The sequence below is a fragment of the Clupea harengus genome, chromosome 11 (assembly GCF_900700415.2).
Source record: "Clupea harengus chromosome 11, Ch_v2.0.2, whole genome shotgun sequence".
NCBI lineage: Eukaryota > Metazoa > Chordata > Actinopteri > Clupeiformes > Clupeidae > Clupea > Clupea harengus.
In genome coordinates, this window is record NC_045162.1 from 25729429 (window position 1) to 25749050 (window position 19622).

At 45.3% G+C, this 19622-nt stretch overlaps 1 protein-coding gene across 1 annotated transcript in view; it reads right to left on the reverse strand.

Moving 5' to 3' along the window:
• The window catches only part of emc2 (ER membrane protein complex subunit 2), a 29500-nt gene extending 12270 nt beyond the window's left edge, over positions 1 to 17230 (reverse strand). The window contains exons 1-7 of the mRNA XM_031576543.2: positions 17143 to 17230; positions 15727 to 15840; positions 13326 to 13390; positions 11598 to 11683; positions 9518 to 9575; positions 1413 to 1498; positions 900 to 959 (exon numbers count right to left, since the gene is read on the reverse strand). Coding sequence (XP_031432403.1) covers positions 900 to 959; positions 1413 to 1498; positions 9518 to 9575; positions 11598 to 11683; positions 13326 to 13390; positions 15727 to 15840; positions 17143 to 17182 — 509 coding nt within the window. The 5' untranslated portion in view covers positions 17183 to 17230. The remainder of the gene's footprint in view (positions 1 to 899; positions 960 to 1412; positions 1499 to 9517; positions 9576 to 11597; positions 11684 to 13325; positions 13391 to 15726; positions 15841 to 17142) is intronic.
• Positions 17231 to 19622: the final 2392 nt, after the last annotated feature.

Sequence of the window (19622 nt, forward strand, 5' to 3'; positions counted from 1 at the left end):
TTTCTTTTCATCCCAAACCTATGAGTGGAGTCTTAAGAGAGCAAATCCTATTAAAACACCACTCTGTGGGACAAAGAAAAAAAGAAAGGCTTGTTGCCGACCCCAAGCTGAGATAGGCATTTCGCCGGCCCTCCAAAGTGGTCCTTGGACAGAGACAGCTGAGTCAAGCGGCCATCCTACTTGAGGACCACAGACATGGGAAAATATTACCTGAGAGGACACCAAGGGTTTCAAAACAAGCCGTCTTAATGCACTTGATGCAACCACCTCTCCAGCTGCGAGAGTGAATGCCATGCAAGGGGAGTGGTGGGAGAGGCCAGAGTCTTAAGATAGTCAAAGGTATTTCTATCTACAGTATATCAACAATGGGTTGCAAAGGCCTGGATATTTGTAGCAAATATTAACAGTCATCTGTTGTCATCTTGTGGTTATTTTTTAATTGCAAATGTGGTGTTTATGGTTTGCGGTCCGAATGTTAAAAGGCATGTGTAGAGGCTACGGTTACAGATCTGCACCATGAAACAATAACATGAAATGACCAGATTATGGCAAATGAATTGTACCGTGTAATTCCAATTTTGGTTTAGGTTTAAATGTTGATTTAAACAATGTATTGCAGCTGGGTAGTGGCTGACATTACGGTTTTACTGTGCACACACACCGTCAATCGCTGTGCCTTAACGTTTTTGCATGACAGACGGACCTATCACTTGTGTGTTGGTCCTGAAAACAAGTGGGGACCCAAATCAGAACCCGCTCCTAGAAAAGTCTGGAAGTCGACAGTCCCTCTCCCACGGTCACGGCTGGGTCGAGTGAGCACATGACTGTGAGAATGAACAGGGGCATCACTGATTAATGTCTCAGGTAAGTGAAGCTGTTTAATATGAAAGGGCCATTACTCATGCTCGTTGATGTAGAGTTCCGACAGCTCATGCCACGCTTCCTGGTCTCCAACAAACCTGAAAAACAGAAGACAGAGAGAGAGAGAGAGGGTGACAGAAAGACCAAGAAAAAGTGACAGGCAGAGAGAGAGAGAGAGAGAGAGAGAGAGAGAGAGAGAGAGAGAGAGAGAGAGAGAGAGAGAGAGAGAGAGAGAGCACTTAAGACACTCTGACAATAGAGGGAAGTTACGCAGAAGGCCCAGGTCGAGGGCACACCAAGTGAATGCAAAACCCATTTTAATTAAAAAACAGACAAGAGAAAGGACAAGGGTTATGGAAGGGGGAGCTCTCTCTGTGTGTGTGTGTGTGTGTGTGTGTGTGTGTGTGTGTGTGTGTGTGTGTGTGTGTGTGTGTGTGTGTGTGTGTGTGTGTGTGTGTGTGTGTGTGTGTGTGTGTGTGTGTGTTGTGTGTGCGTCTCTATGGTGGTGTTAGTGGTGGGGTTGCCTCCAAATCCTCTTGTAAAACACTCACTGCTCCAAATACTCATTGAGCTCACGGATGGCCTCGGCAGTCTTCCCCTGGGCTTTCAGGATGGAGATCTTGCGCTTCCTGGCCGCCTGTGGAGGGGTGGAGGGATTAGCACAGGATTAGTAGCCTCAAGTCTCAAGTGTTTGTCCCAACAGAGGGAGAAGAGAGAAGAGGGGAATGATGAGAGAGAGAGAGAGAGAGGGGAGGAAGAGAGGAGGGAAGATACAAAGTGTGTAAAGTGTGAGAGACAGAAAAGGGTGGGAGGGCTTTGTCTGAGCGATATTACTATTTCAAGTTGTTTGGGGGGGGGTGCTGGACTGTGGGCAGGCTTGAAGAGGTGCAACACAAGGGGGGGTCCCCTTCCAAACTCACACCACCACCCCCACCCCCACTACTACTCCCAGACCTTCTGCTCCCCTTCCTCCTCACCATGTCTCCTAAAGGTTCCTAAGGGGGCAGTAAATCCTCACGCTGGACTACCTCCCCAGGTTTCTCACTAGACACACACACACACCACCAATATTACTCTCGCTCTCTCTCGGTCTCACACACACACACACACACACACACACACACACACACACACACACACACACCACCAATATTACTCTCGCTCTCTCTCGGTCTCTCTCTCACACACACACACACACACACACACACACACACACACACACACACACACACACCACCAATATTACTCTCGCTCTCTCTCGGTCTCTCACACACACACACACACACACACACACACACACACACACACACCACCAATATTACTCTCGGTCTCTCTCACACACACACACACACACAGACACACACACACACACACAGCAGGAGGCTCTGGCCACACGGCACAGCCATAGTGGAGTCAAATCTTCAGATTAGATTAGAATTGAAATGTCATAAGAATGGGTCTTGATCTTCCTTAAAAAGAAAACTGATTGAGCCGTGCATAACTTGTAATTCATGGAAACGAAAAGCCATTAAAGACCAGAGTGCCATGAGCGCAGCCCTTCGAGCTCTCACTGCTCTGCGTACCACGACACCATTCATAAATAACATCACACTAGGCCTAGCCAGCAACCGCCGAAAAAAATGGCCGCCTTGATCTACTGTTTGATGTAGAAGTGACCTTAAGGCGGATTAGATGCTCATCAATCTGAATCAGCAGGCATTACGGTGGCCGCACTGACGCTGGCTTTTTCCAGGAGTGTGGGAAGAGCAGGGGAGAGTGGGCACTCTACTGCCACAGATGTTATTTCTGCCACGGTCATCTGGTAGAATGGGCCTCTCCACACACACACACACACACAAACACACACTCAAGCACGCACGCACAGACGGTATCCATCCCTACTCCTCTAGTCTTCTTTCCTGCCATCATCCTTTCATTTTGCACAATTTATCTACACACTACATTTACTCCAACACATAACCCCCCAACTCAAACTCCCCATCTCCCTCCCTTTTTTTTATTGAAATCCCTCTCTTTCCTCTCTCTCCCTCTCTCTCTCTCCCTCTGTGAGCCCAGAATCTAACACCAGCTGGCTATGAGTCACGTCTGAAGCCCTAGAATCAGACTGTCCTGACTCCAGATCAGACTCTCCTGACACCACCACACCAATCCAGACCAATCAAGGTGCAGCCCTGCTGTTCTCAGGCCATTCCACAGTATGTCACAATGTCAACAGCCTTGACAAACGATATTATTTTTGCATTGAGATGGTGATCAACAACTCTGCCGTCTAATTGGCAACGCGTGTTTGAGCGGACAAAAGAAAAACCTCCGAGGCCTCTCCAGAAACTCACCAGGCAACACACAATCATGCCACTAATTAATGCAACAGAGTTCAACAGAAATGTTGCAGAAAAGACAAAAACAAGAGAGGGGAGAAAAAACAAGAGAGAGGAGCAAGAACATTTAAACAAGCTAGTCAGCTGTTGTACCTGCTGTAAAGATACGACAAAAAGAAGATGGCATCGCCACCAATTCTACAAGGTCACACAAGACTAACTAGCCATCGAGTTGAACACCAAACCTTTCATGCAACCAAACGGATCCTTAGCACTAACACAATCATTGGACTGACTGCAAGGGCCATGGTTACTTTTACACAATAGAGATAATTTATTTGAAAGACATGAATTAAACTGGCAGTATGCAAAGCTGCAAGTATTTTGTTTTTATGCGCATATGATAGTCAACTAGTAAAAAAAGTTATGTTGTGCATTTACGCTTTCAGCAAGACTGAACAAACTATTAAACGCCACCGTGTGGCCACATAGTACAATTTGGACTATGGTATATAGAATCTAGAGCATCTTTTTAATATGAACAATGGGCTAAACCAACTCTGCTGTGCAGAGTGACAGCCAGTCATAACATAAAAACACATGCATCCACAAACACTGACAAAGGTACAAGAGAGCAGCTCAGCTTGGTAAGCAGACAACACACACACACACACACACACACACACACACACACAGTCATTTTATGCAAGACAAGTAAGAACTGCATCTCTCCGTCTCTATCTGTCTCTCTCCAGCTCTCTCTCTCTCTCACAGACACAAACATGCATACGCTATCCTTTCTAAACTAGGGCATACTACCCACAGTCTAGACGATCACATACTCAATAGGGTGCAAGTTCGAGCGCTGTTTGAGGCCTGCCTGCCTGCCTGCCTGCCTGCCTGCCTGCCTGCCTGCCTGTCCGTTTGTCTTGTCTACGTGCCTTCTACTCCAGCTGCACAGCAGGGAGGACAACACTCCAGCCTCTGTCTGGGGTTAGCCATTACGTGAGGGCTGTTCAGCTGGCACGCAGCAGTAAATCAATGGGTGCTGGCGATTATAAATAAAACTTTGAAAATGACTCCGTTCCAAAGGTATGCGAGTAAAATGGCAGTTAATTATATCTAATTTGTCACTTGGGGGCTAAGGTGACATGGGAATGTCGGCATGCTGGAATTTGCGTTCAAAGCGGCGTTGCGTGCATTGGCTGAGTATACGTTTCGACCTGACAAAAGCGATGAGGGGTGGTCTTCAGAGAAATCCTAGCGAGCACTTCTCACATCCATGCCGAATTTACAGAGTGTCCCGGGAATGAGGAGAAGAAGTGAAAAAAATTAAATCTGGTCCACACTTCCTTACTCTTTCCCCTTGCTGCCACTCATAAAACGCAGATCTCCACTAAAGATTTCACCGGAGAAATCTGGGGCCGCTTGCACGCGGCGGGTACGGATGCTTTTGTGAGATTGCTGAATTTATACGCGCTTCGTGCTAAATTACTAACATGTGGCACGTCCCTCCTCCCTGCTGCTGATAGTGAGTCAACAACAGCCAAAACCACTGCCTCTGTCTGCATCTTACACTTGCCCTCTTTCTTCTTCTCTCCTCTCCCTCCCTCCCTCCCTCGTTCACTCCCTCGTTCTCCCCTTCTTTCTCAAAAGAACCACTTGGGACTCACTCGAACATATGGAAGTTGGTAGCCCGGCGAGTCACACGGCACTTTATTAAAACACGGAGCGTTTCCAAACCGCCTCACTCTCTTGCGCGCTCTCCCCTCTTTTCTCTCTGGAGGAATGATGGAGTGGGACCTGGCAGAGTGGTTAATCCCGCTGTTGTCATGATTCTTTTTTTAATTAGCGTTCTTTGGCGGCAGCGCACACAGTGAGGACCCCACCACTGAAAATCACCCTTGGCTCCCGTTTAGAGCAGATTACACAGGACACCTCACACTCTCAGGGAGGTGGGGGGGGGGGGGTTAGCTGGTGGGCTGGCTGAGAGTGTGTGTGAGTGTGTGTGTGTGTGTTTGTTGTGTGGTTTGGGGGGCCACCACCATCGCTCACCAACTCAACAAAAACTAAAAAAAGGAGAGTAGAGATGGACCAACACATTTGTGTCACCTCTGGCTGAGCTTTTGTTTTACTGACATCAGAAAAGAATGAGATCGTTGCTATTGGATGCAGCCAAACATGCATTATCCTCACTCGCTCTGCTGCGCCACAGACCCCTGAACGTTGGTAGAATGGCATCATCGCTTTAAGCAAGCCCACTTGATGGGCCTCATCCACATTCTCTCTTTAGTGTTTGGAACTGACCAGAACACCAAAATACAACTAGGAGAAACTGTAAATGACAGTTTTATTACATCAGGGATATGCTGCAGTGAGCGCTCTCCACTACTACGACGTGTAATGGTAGCCTTGCCGATACAGTGCTGTGCAGTGAGTAAACTTCACTCCCCAAACACCTTAAAGAGACGAGCCAGCAACAGACACTAGCAACCGTGGGATTTAGCATCCCTGCTAGCACACTCTAGCAGGGCGACAGTGGTACAGTGGTAGAGAAGTCGTTTAGTAATCAGAAGGTTGCTAGTTCGATTCCCTGTCGAAGTGTCCTTGAGCAAGACACTGAACCCCTAATTGCTCCAGTGTGCCATCAGTGAAAATGTAAAATGTGTATACATTGTAAGTCGCACATATGTAAGTCGCTTTGGATAAAAGCGTCTGCTAAATGACTAAATGTAAATGTAAAGCACACCCGCCTTCCATGTCCAAGGTTACGAGGTTTGGTTTGGGACTGTGCTGGTCTACACAAGACCGGTTACACTGGTGCAGTGACCCAGATGGGAGCGAGCTTTAGGGGAGGGTGAGTGTAGCGGTAACCAGCAGGTAGAGTGCTGTGCAGTGAGCGAACCTCACTCCATGAGTGACACCTCAGGAGACATCCTAGCGACTGGCGCTTGCACGCAGGGGGGGGTTTTAGTCGAAATGCCAGCACGCACGCTCGCCCTCCCATATCTGAGGTTGAGGGTTCCGAGTCCGGTTTGGGACTGCGCTTGTCTACACAGCGCAGGTTACGGACACGCGGCCATCAAAACCACTCTCATTATAATCATGTGGAGGAGTCAGAGCAGCCAGACGCAAGCTTGACCTCCATCCAGCGTGGGGGTTCTCATGAATGGTGTTACTGTGCTTTTTTTGACCTTTGTAAATTGCTATCTTGACACACACACACACACACACACACACACACAAACACACAATTATTGCATGAAGCTTACCCTAGGTCAACCTCAGAAAGATTCCCAGAGCCCTCAATTGCTTTCCCCTAAAACGGTGTGTTTATTCAGTGCAATTACCACTTAAAATGAGTGGCTTGGAATTTGATGTGTCAACCAAAAAACCATGTGTGTCATTTGGGTTTTGAATAAATAACTCATTAAAGGAACACCTCTGCAAATGCGAGTTAGTCTCTGTGTGTGTGTGTGTGTGTGTGTGTGTGTGTGTGTGAGACAAAAACGACTACATTAACCTGCCGGGATGGCACACGTGGAAACCAAGTAGATCGAAAGGGGAGGAAAAAAAATAATAAATAAATAAATAAAATGTATTTACGCAAGCAAGGGAGAATTTTGCCAGATCATTGCTGTAGGTATTGGAACATAACAAACTATGGAAGGGGGCTAAGAGTTCGAACATTTTTTGGACACCGCCATGGCAGAGAAACCTTGAACAATTTTTTGTTGATTCAACAATTCTGGTTAATGGGTACCACATCTATTCCACAGCCTGTAATTACAACAGCTCAGTTTCCAATCTGAGCGCGGGACGCTGGGATGCCTCACAAGTCCTCACAGTGGTGGCCAATTTTCCGCCATCTTTTTTTCTGCTCACACTCCCCCCCCCCCTCTCGCATAGTCTCTCTGTCTCTCTCAGTCATCCTCTACTTGTCCACACCTATGTTCTTCTCCACATAGCAAAGGGAAAAAACACACACACACACACACGACGGGTGAAGAGATAAGCCCTACTTCACACACATTTACACACACCCACGCAAGTGCACACCCATTTCTCTGGTCACAGACAGGTGACCTAGATGATGTCAGCCTCTTGCTTCCCTCCCTCCCACCGCACCCTGTCCCCCTGTCCGACCACGGAGCTTTGGCTGGTGGGAAGAGACGCCCAATCTGGCCCACAGCATGCCACCGTCTGCAGTTTGTTCCGTTCCCAATCCACACCCCCAGGTTTATTTCTAAGAGGGGGCCGGAGGAGGGTGTGGGGTAGGGATCTGCTGGATCTTGATGGGGGCGGCTTGCCGCTGTTTGGAGGGGAGGAAATGGACCCATCCCACAGGAGGGCATCCCTGACATCTGGGCCTGGGCCGGGTTCTGCCTGGGTGGTACCGGCAGGCCGAGCGTGAGAGCGCCCGGTTCCCACGAGAGGGCGATTCTGCTAGGGCATCCTCCCTCTTGGTTGGTCTTTCATGCTCTCCTCGTGCTTGGCCTCTCTCTCTCAGCCACTAGGTTCTTCATTTTTGCTGAATGGCCTAAATAAGAATCTCCATCTGCTGTGGCAGCGGATAAGGTTAATGGTGGCAACACGCCGAGTCTGGTCATATATTACCTTGACCAGATTCAAGAACTGTGTTGGTCACCTTTTATCAGTTAATCACCATCAGTTTCAAGTTTTAAATAAATAGGTAATTCTCACTATAAAATGTATAGGAACCTTTTAAAGGGATTACTAGGAGGGGGAAACTATTTTGAAAAGCACAAACTTACTGAAAGGGCTAACATGCCCAATTTCCATCTGAGCACTGTTTTCATATCTACCTGTTTTCAGCAACGAGAGGGCTTTAGAATGAGCAGATTTCGCTTGGTGTAGGGGAGGGGGGGGGGGGGGCGTAACTATACAGTGTTGTTTTGATGGTATCTGTTTGCTGCAGGTTTGCACAGTGTTCAATGTGCTTGCAATTAAAATAGGGCCATGGGAATAGGGAGGCTGTCCTGGCGGAGCGGCACCAAAAACAAACAAAGCAGCCCTAGCTCCTCCGTCTCCCGTTTTTTAACCGAGTAAGACTGATGGAACTGCCCGGGTCCAACAGCAACAGATAGTCAAATAAATACGGATGGTAATGATAAAATGAATGTGTTAGCAGGCAGAGAATGGGGTGCCTCTGTGCTGCTGCAAGTGAAACACAGATGATGGACAGAGAAAGAGAGAGAGAGAGAGTGAGAGAGAATGAGAGAAGAGGTGACTGCATCAGTGCAAACGAGCGTTTATTGACTTTGTCAGCAAAGCCTCCCATTTGTTTGAAAGAGACAGTCGGCGAGGTGCACAGCGCTCACATGGTGTCCACAGAACAAATGTCTAGGCTTCGTCTGTAGCACTTTGCCAGCCCCCGGGAAAATGTTTAATAAATCTAAGCAAGTCCATGTGTTACAGCCGGAGCGGCAAAAAAAAAAAAAAAAAAAAAAATAACTTGTTGCGCGTCTTCGGGGCCGGTGCAAGCCAAAACAAATAAGGTCATGCTTTCTTTTGAAAAGCCCCCTTTAAAACATTTATTTTCTCGCACGGCCACATGTCCTGATGGAAACAATTAACAGCAGGTACAATGTGTTTCAGGGTGACTGTGGGGTGGGAGTGGAGCGGCGGCAGCAGCAGTGGTAGTGCTGGTGGAGGTTTTGGCAAAACACACTGGCCTGGACGTGGTGTTTGCAAAACGTCAGCCTGAAATCTGATATAAATTTGGGGGGTAAGTGCGACCGGATTGCGAGCACACAAACAAAGCACACACACACCTTAGAGCAGTGGTGAGGGCTTAGGGTAGACTCTTTTCGAAACCGCAACATCGAACAGAGAGGGCAAGGCTGCGACATTTATAAAACTATTAACACCTGATGTCCCACTAAATTCCTGTCAAGACACGGGCAGTAGCTGGGAAGGAAAATCCCAAGTCCAACCGACTGGAGGCGGAGATGGGGGTGGGGAACGGCGTAAATCACAAATTCTTCAAAGACGCAGCATTTATTTTTGCCTGGGTTCCACACGACACGTCTGATACTACTGAGAGCGATAAATCACTGGGCTTTTCGGGTTCCCCCGAAACACTTGTCAGTAGTGTGGGCGAGTGCCTGATCAGCACTGTGGTTGAGGTCATTCAGAGGGGAAGCAGAGTTTAACTAAACAAATGCACACCACTGATACCAAAAGCTCTTCAGCACATTTTAACGAGTCTTAAAAAAATAGGCGCGACCGCAACCCCCAAGTCAAAAAAAAAAAAGAGTAAGTAATAAAAATAATAACTTTTATTTCTGGCTTACCGTATTGGTCTGATCGTCTTGTAGTATTGAATCGTACAGCTTGTTGGCGTCATCGTACCTTGAAAAAAAAAAAACACAGACACACACACACACACACACACACACACACAGAGAGAGAGAGAAAAGGAATGTTTTTTAAAAGGACTGCTTTCTTTTCCCCCCTTTTCTTTCTTTAAACAAAAAGCAGATCACTATCTCACTGGTCATGGGAAATTAGGTGGTGTGCAAATCACACGACAGTTCACGGCAATCAAGCTCTTGTATACAGGACGGCCTGTTTCTATGGCTACGGCAGAGGACTTGTAAAAATCAGCGGCGATCCAGAAGGCAGGAAATAAACAGTCATTACTGGAGCTCCGCTCGGATGGCCGACGCTGGGAGATGCTTCTGTAGCCTCTCAAAAGTCGGCTGCCGAAGAGCGCCGCAAACCGGCGCAACCAGCACCATGCTGATTGGCTTACTGTATATGCAATGATTACTCCCCATTCGCTTTGATTCACCTTTTTAAACAAATCAGACTGTGTTTGCCTCCACAGATTAGTGTTACTTTGTAAATTCGGGCATCGCAAAAGCCATAGTTAGATAAGACAAGAGCGTAATGGGAAGGGTGGAGGATAAAAAAAGGGGGAATAAAGACAAATTACAATGACTTGTCATGAACTGTGTAAACACAACTTTCAACTAAATTGTAATCTGTTGTTGGGATGGGGCCCGAGGCATGATGAAAAGGGAAATTGTGGGAGGAAATCCCAACGACAGCGCTTTGAATAGAAAAGTTATGAACTGTAAAAAAATCAAATCACGCAGCAAATTCAGACCAACGAGAGGTGGAGGAATTATGGGCTTCTTGTCACGATGAATAAGCGGGGAGGGCTGAGTGCATCCACTCATTTCTTATGATTTTCCCCACGGGTAATAACAAGCACCGTTGTCTGTTCAGCCAGCCAGCCAGCCAGCGGCTCGGGGCTAAGTTTGTGATCAAAACTTACGTTGCTTGTTTCTTTTGGCATTTTTTTTTCAGCCACAACCTACAACAGAAGCCACTCTGGTTCCCATTATCCCGCCGTAGTCCCATTTCCAGTGCGCCACCCCTTCCCCTCTTATCCTCTTTATTACTCCGCTATGGCGGTGGGGGGGGGGGTGGCTGATGGTGGGACCACTCAGATGGCATCAAGCAGTCACTCTTAGCAGTCGCTTTGATTGGCTTTATTTATGTTGAGACTCTTTCGGGGGCTGGCGGGGCCGTCTCTAAATGTGTGCGAGTGTGACGAAGTGCACACACGTGTGTGTGTATGGATGTGTGTGGTGGGCTTGGGGGTAGGGGGGCTTCACTTAAACAGGACCTCCGTCTGATGCCAATTACTGCAGAATTTGCGAGTTTATTTAATCTGACTGTGCAGGGACAATCATGCTCAATTATCACATACACCCTCGCACGACTGATAGGCCAGTCAAAAACAAACAAACACATGAGCCTTATGTGTTTTATTTGCCTAAAATGAGAGGGTAACGTGTGTGTGTGTGTGTGTGATCTAACTAGGAGGGCAAATGGAAAGAAAAAAAAGCATTGAAACAACCAAACTGAAGCTGACCCTGGGCTGCGTGGCGACTGTTTTCACAGGTCTCCCAGACGTCCTCTCTCAGCATGAGACAAAAACAGACACAGCAGAAAGGAGACACACAAAAAAGGCAAGGGAGAGGGGGGAGGGGGGGAGAGAGAGAAGGAAGAAAGAAAGAAAACAGGACCCCTAGAATCCTAGTGGGAGCAACCACTTCCTTCCTGGGAATTCCTCGCTCAGGGAAAAAAAAAGAAGAAAAAAGCGAGCGCCGGACGACTAAGCACACTACTCCCTCTCTCGCCACATTCTGCCAACAGGACGGTGGTTTACAGGATAAACAGCCCCCCTGAATTCCCACCTCGTCTGCCACTGGTGATCTGCTTACAGGCGTCTTATGCAGCCCCTCCACAATACACCCTTGAGACATACATATACACACACACACACACACACACACACACACACATCATAACACTCCAAGGTCCTACTGCTAAGTTGGTACCGTAAATGGCCCTCCTTACCTTTCCAAAGCCTCCAGCCGCATGCCCGCTAATCGCTTCACTCTGTGGCTATCTGGAAACTGCCTCTTCAGTTCCTGTAGACAACTCTGCAAGTAACAAGGGAGGAGGAGGTAGGTGAGGTGGGCGAAGTTGGAGAAGTACCCGCAGTGAAGAGAGCAATGCAATACACGTGCAATACAAACACACACACACACACACAAGTGGCTGACAGGAAAATGGGAATGACCACCAAAACAACAACAACAGCAAACTACATATTTGGTACTTAGGGGTGTGAAAGTATGGAAACTGAATCCCTCTTTTTCTCCTCTTAGGGCCTGAAGAGCCCTCCATCACACACACACACTGGTGATAACAAGGCACTTGTGGCTTCAAGTCAATCCTGTTTGTCTTCTGCGGGAGCGCCGGGGGGGGGGGGGGGGGGGGGGGTGTGGGGGGGTTGGTTGGGCTCCGCAACATTAAAAGTGATATTTCCAAGCACAGAGGTAGCAGAACTGTGACTGTATTACGTCATCTACTTTTCCATCCCTCACTGGTCAGCGCCAATGTTTTCTCACCCCCTCATCTGTTTATGGCCAAAGCTATTCTGCGTGATAAAATATCTACCCTAAAACGTGTCAAGTGATCGGCCTGACGTCTTCGGGCTGAAAGGCTGAAAAGTGGGCAGAACTTTGAGAATTTTTTCCCTTTTGGAGTTCCACAATAAACAAGTCACCGACGCAGCTGTGGAGAGGAGAGAAGAGGATGTGGGGGTGGGAAATGGTGGAGGGGACGGAGGGGGAGAAGGAGGAGGAGGTCGTGGCTAAGAAAAAAAAAAAAAAGACTGAGGTGGAAGGGAACTCACAATGCTACTCTGTGGGTACCCACAATTCCACACTGGCTATAAAAAGGGTAGAGACAGGATGCTCCCTTTACCATTTTTTTCCTCCACTGGAGTGAGCTGCTCCTTTGTTTTTCTGTTTTTTTTCACGCACTCTTTGTGACATGAGAGGTGAGGAATGGTTATCGTCACATCAAACTGTTTTCCTGGGCAAAATGGAAAGCTTACGCTCTGTGGCTGGACTCAACTGACCTACCCAGTCGTGGCCAGGACAGCCTCTCTCTTTCCTTTTTTCTCTTTTTCTGATGTTTTCAATTTCCTCTGTCCATAGACCATAGAACTGTGCTGAGCCAGGCTACATCATACACTTCCAGTCAAGAAGACCACCACCAGCTCCTCCTTCACGATGTGTTGTGTGCCTTCACTAAATTACTTTACAAAAAACAACATGGTCGCCAGTGTTGAATGGATGGTCAATACTTTCTAATACCCTAGAAGACAGTGCGAAGGCTGTGAACGAAAGAAGAGGGGGAAAAAAAAAAAACAGGGAAACTGAAAAAGGATTCTCTTACATTTAAAGACCAATAAAGTTGAGATCCACTCAACTCTGTGCAGGACAGAGCGCTTTCAGTTGAGTCGATTTCTCAGGTTCTTCCACACCACTCCTTTGAGCCAATCTTCAGCAAATAGTTTTTCCAAAGTACAGACAGGGTGATGTATCTTGGCAGGATAAAAATCATTTTTGCGTCTGGCAAACGGGGTGACAAACGCGGCCTTGACTGTGAAGGATGGCTTTTGAGGTGGGTGGGTAAGAGGAGGTAACTAACTGATCCTGAAGGCAAGGAGAGAAGGGAGAGAGGAAAGAAGAAGAGAAGAAAAGACAAGGAAAAAAACAAAAAAACACTCACCCAGGCCAAATCGTCCCGACAGCAGTCCAACGCTGCTATCATCACCTGCTCATAAATAATCCAAACTGGGCAAAATGAGACATAAGAGAGAAAATGACATTATTTCAATATGGCGTCCCATATGGAAAGAAAATTACACACACACATATATATATATATATATATGAATATATGATGAATGAGCTTACAGGGCTGTTAACACATCTTAAATAGGAACTGAGACATATCTCCCTGTGCCAGAGAACTATGAGGAATATACAGGAGCGAGCTTACGCATCCATCAGGAAGCTATTATGAGTCACAACTTTTTTAATCGGCAGAGATGTGTAGGCAACACACACACACACACACACACACACACACACACGTAGCAGCACCTCTGGACAAAACCGAAAACTTGACGCAAGAAGATTCCCTGTGATGGATTGATTTTGTTCTCCCTTCACACACACTCACAGAATGATGGGAATGGCCCAGTGTGCAAGTCTCCGACACCATCACAAGGCTGTGCTGAACTGCTACTGGGTGTAGGCCTAGGTTTCACCATGAATGGCCGTGGCATCATAACAATCGATTCACATCCTGAGTACTGTCTACTAACTGTGGTGTTAAGATATTTTATATCATCTTTGGAGTGACAGGACTGATGGCGGAGCCGATCAATGTGTGGCATACAAACATGTCCCCCTCGTGAGGTGGCTATCTGAAGTTGGTCAACATCCCCAGTGTTAATAGCCTCACTGCTCTCTCCAAGTGATCGCTGAGTCTCATCACAAAATGAACAAGGCCCTTCATAATTAGGTTTGTTTTCACTAAGTGGATCTCATTGACATGCAATCAGCCAGCTGTACAGAACAGAGCCAATGATTAGTGTCGTCAGCTAAATGGATTCCAATTAGACCTGAAGGAATTAATGTTATGTGTTAGACAAGTGTGTTTTGACAGGCATGGCAACTAGTTCAGCTGAGTGCCTTCAAAACTGCTAATTGGGAGGGGGGGGGGGGGGGGGACGACAATATAAAAACACAACTCCACTGAACAAGAAAACTGATACGCCAAAACAAACAAATGCCTGGTGTTTTTCAATGCCCCTTTTTTATGATTCCAACTTCTGCTTTGATAATTACCATCTTGTTTCACAGCCAATTTAAGAGCTGGTTTCAATAAAATCAAGCTGTGTAAAGCATTTACCCAGCTCTTTAAAGACTGTATGAATCATAATGACTACAAGGAAATAAGGTTTAAGCCAAAGCAGAGCAAATGCTCAGGAAAGAAAAGAAAAAAGAGAAAAGTTGGGATCACAAACAGAACATTAACATATTTCCCCATCTTCAACATATGATTTTTATTAACTCAGAGGGGGCTTGTTATGTCAACAGATGTGATTTGCTCTGGCTGACAGTATAGTCATCTGTAGTGCCAGTTAGAGTTACAGAGGTGACACTCTGCACTTACATGTAAACGCAGGGACTGTCTCTTATCTAATGCAAAGCTTAAGTCCAACTCAATGTATGGAAGGCAAGATATGAAATGGTCAAATTCAGGCGATAAAATGGTTTCCAAACTTCCTGATTTAGGAAGATGCAAGTGTATCCTCTGATTATTTTAAAATAACCTCCAGCTAGAAACATGCCTGTTCAAAAGGATTAGCCTCTTCTGCAAACTGTAATACCTGCACTGAACTTTGTTTCTTGGACACTAGATTTGTTTGAGTTCTCAGTCTTTTGTGTACACTTGTCTGGAAAACTGTCTCTTCACCAATGGGAATTTGGCTTGATCAAAAACTCTGGCAGTGTACATCTTGACTGACATGGACATGGAACAAATTAATCCATTCTCCGGACAACAGATCTGAAATTCCTCCCATCAAATTCTCTGGAGACGTTTTCAACATTTCAGTCATATATTTAAAATGAGCTCATGCTGGATTCAGATCACATCAGATTGTAAATATGAAAGGCATATGTCGGTCCCTTAAAAGGCCACAGAGTTCCCCGGACCATTCAAAAATCACTCGTGTGTGAGATGGATCTGACTTCAAGATTTTGTGAACCACCATTTTAACATTTCAAGGCCGAGCTACCTCAGAAATCGTGACAAGACCACATCAATCTCTGGTAGCAACACACAATAGCAAAACCACAAACCAAAGCAGTCTTGAGCGGGTTTATTGCCTTTGCAGTTGTTCAACTATTGGCAACATTACACTCATATCCATATCTGCCATTACCCACTAAATATTGAAGTCTAAGACTAAGCCCTTGAAAGACTCTGTCCTTTGATTGTCTAGATTCATATTGTGATGCTCATCTTGTGAGGCACATTTTGAACACCAATCTGCAGTGGAAATTGTGCAGACAAGAAAGTGGGACTCCTTTGGATACCTTGTGGCTGTACTTACTATCATCTCCTAGTTTTGATGAATGTTCGTTTATTAGTTCTTCTCCTACGTCCACAATTTGTTCGCTGTTTCTGTAATTTTCGTCTCTCCATTTCCGAAGTTTGTCCCTCATATCTGTTGCAAAATAAACAAGAAAAAAAATGAGTACACATCAATATGGACGCAGTAAATCATTAACACACGGGGGGGTTGTACAGTCTTTGCAGCGCCAACATATTTTCATTTAGTGTGGAAATTGATGTTGAATATAAGCTAGGGTGTAAAACTTGACACTGGAGAACGATATTCGGAAATATATGGCGAAGTCTAGTATTGTAAGTATTGAACTTCATGTGGCAGCATGAGGGACAGTTTGATGATGTTCCCGGGTAAGCAGCAGGCTCGTTGTGTGACGGTGTGTGATAACGCGCTAATTAAACGGAGAGCCACTGTCTCATCCAAAAAATATTACTTCTCACTGTATATTTTTAAGCGAGCCTTTTCTCAGACGCTACAGTATTGTTGGATATCAATCATCCAACATCATGTGACATGCTAAATTCCACGTACTTCTGGACCAATGTCTCGACAACACCAACACAGTGAAATCGACTTGTATAAATGGTTAGCGGTCTTTTGTGGTTTAACGATTAACGTTAGTTGAATAACCCGAAGACATAACTCTAGCTGATAGTCTTCTCTGCAAAATGCGTGATCCTTCAGTTACTGACGCAGCCCGCACTGTCGGTTATTATACTATTACAATAATTGCATTATGAGTAGGTTAGGTACACAGCTGATGATAACGGTATTAGCATTTCTGAATGAACTGCCAACTGTCAGCGACATAGCAAAGCATAATTGTGCCCTATTGGTTAACTGACTTTAGCAATCTCTCTACTAATCTGTTTCAGTGGCCAAAGCTTTTGTTTAAATACGTTATTTGTTGATTCATCTTTTGCACGCTGCCAAATAAGTAGGCAGGTGGCTGCCTAGCTAGATCACTAGGCCTAAACAGTGCATTAGCTACGTTAGCATAGCAAGCTAATTGTTCAGCTGACTCGCGTAGGAGCTACCTATCGATATTATGACAGCTAGTTATATGAAAAACATAACGCTAATAACACTCTATAAACATTTGTAATTGTGTATTCAAGGCAGAATACGTTAGCTAATAGCTAACTTACCTAGTATTACTTATCCTACATATCTGTCTGCTGTAGCACTAGCTAGCTAGATTGTCTAGCTTACGTTTGCTAGCAAGCAAACAAGCACAAGACGGGTAAGCTAACGCTGCCTTGAGAGATACACAGTTGAGTTCAAATGTAAAACAAACAGAGTTGCTGCTAAATATCTGCGTGTTTTGTGGAAATTGTCTTCTCGTGTTAACAGATTTTTTTTAAATTATGCAATAACCACGACAAACAGCTATTTTACCTTCCCAAGTGACATCGTACAGCTCCGACACAGACGCCATTTTTTTTCAGGAATACGTACTTTACGTTATTGACGTTTCCGAGGTCAAGCGCAGAAAATGTGCCGTAAATCAGGATTTGTTATACCCATCTACACAGTGTAGTTATTTATTCTTGATAGGCAATGAGGACACATACAACAATGCTTGGTTACAGTCAAAACAGCGATTATTAGTGTACTCACATCTTCTACTCTCATTCTCAAGTGGCTAGGGCATGATTACCCTAATAGAAGTGTTCTTGGTTGAAACACATACAGCCTACAACTGGGTGTCTTAATATAATCAATAATGATTGATTATGAATGCATAATAGAGAACAAGTCACCCTCATTTTAAAGTGAATTCTTCACATAGGCTATTGTTTGCTACAGTCTTTTTAATTAATTTGCCTTTGTCTATAAACACTAAAAAAGTATATAGGATAATAAAAGTAAATAGAATGAGTGTGCCTTAACACTGGAAAATGTATGGTGTTATGGAGTGTTATGGTAGGTATGGACTTGTCACATCTAACAACAAAACAACATAAAACACCTTTAAAACATAATTCTTCTGCAATGGATGTTTTCTTCCTTATATTCTTGGAATCTGGATATTGTGGCTTCTTTAGCCCATGACAGCACATATCACATCTGGGCCTACTGAGATGGACCAACTTCTTCACAACACGTCAAGGGTGATGTCCTAGAATGAACAATCAAAGTAAGCTGAAGCCAGATTTTTTGGAAAGGGCATTTCACTTTTAAAATGTCACAGTCTTGAATGAACTCTGCTCCAGAGCAGGACCAAAGTCATTATCTTTGTCAGTGATACAAAAAAAATACACAAAGCCTGTGTGCCGTTTGTGTCGTGTGAAGCCTTGCTGACCCACGGAATTGCAATTTCCAAGCCTGCTGATGGCAGTCAGTTGATATGTGGTTGGAGTTTTGTTGGAAACCAAAACAGTGTTGTGACCACACAAAACAGCCAAGCGCTGTCCTTTCAGGCTAAAGGACATTTCCCTCTCTGCCAGGACAGTGTGCTTAAGGCCAAAGGCCCTCTCCAACCTGCCCTGCAGACCAGATTTGTGAAGCCAACAGGAAAGAGGATGGATGAGTGTGGTGGCAAATGGCCCTCTCCCCTCACAGGTTTAAAGCTGCTCTTTATTATTTTCAGTAAAAGAGGTGCAGCTGGATCAGAGGAAGCTAAGAAAACGAGAGAAAAAAGTTCCAACAAGCGTTCAAATGTTTACATTGGAACACCTCTCCCAACCAAATGTCAAGATGGAGAGATCAATAGCAACCGTCTGAAAACCTAAATTGCACTCTTTGACTTCTGCTTACATAGGTTTCCATGCCATTACTGTAAACCTCACACATGGCACACGTGGAGAAGACATATATTCCCCTCATAAGCTTAGTCTAAAAGGAGAGAGCATACAGTAGGCTTACTGTAGAAGCAGTTTAAAATGTAGTTTCCTGACAGAGGCAATCAAAGGCAGACATCGGCAAAATGAACAGTTATGGACTCTAATTTGGGAGGGAGGGGTGAGGTGTTTTGTGGTTTTAAACCGTTCCTGTGCCATGCAGCTCTCCTTTTTATTCACCCGTGCCTTTCGGTGGTGGAAAATGAGGACTGAGGCAATTTGCAAGGCTTCACCTTGTTTGAAACCCACCCGTGTGTTTGCTTTGAAAAGTGTTCCTGACCCATGGAATCGGTTTTGCCTTTTGACAAATCACTCTCCACAGATGACTTCAGTGCACACCTTGTTAAGGTGAAGCACCTCCATATCACCTTTGCCCTTGCTTGTGTCCTGAATGACAAGTCAGGGGAGGCAACATGAAATGAAGCACACTTTTAAGAACACACTTTTAAGAACACACACACACACACACACAGCCTGACCAAATGCCAAGAACAATATCCAGACCTCTGCAGTCCCCCTGTGTGTTTGCTATTGATGTTGCTTGAACTGAAGATCAATGGTTCCCTTGACACCTCGTGTAATAGTGTGATTGCTCATAGTGGGCCAGTATCTTACCACATGCACTACATCAGGTCTTGCTGGATTGGGTGTAATGGCTGCCGTTCCTTCTCATTAAATTCAATTTAAACAAGGGGTTTAACAACACCATGCACAGGATGACTTTCAAAAGCCTTTGCTGCTTGTGCCGGTATGTGTGCACAGATGTGTTCGCCCTCCCAAGTAATCTCTACAATTAAGGGGTTTTAGGCATTAACAGGGTGGTTGTGCATGCTTTAACACTCTCAGCACTTGAGTCAACTCCTTGATGCCTCACTTAAAGTTAAAGTGACATTGTATGTGTAGGTTCACATACACTATTTTCAATATTTGAAGCAATCAGAACATGAAAAACAGTGAAGGATGATTTTTATTTGCGCAATTGTAGAATCGCAACATTATATTTAGTTGTCTTCTGTTTATTGGCTTGCATACTTA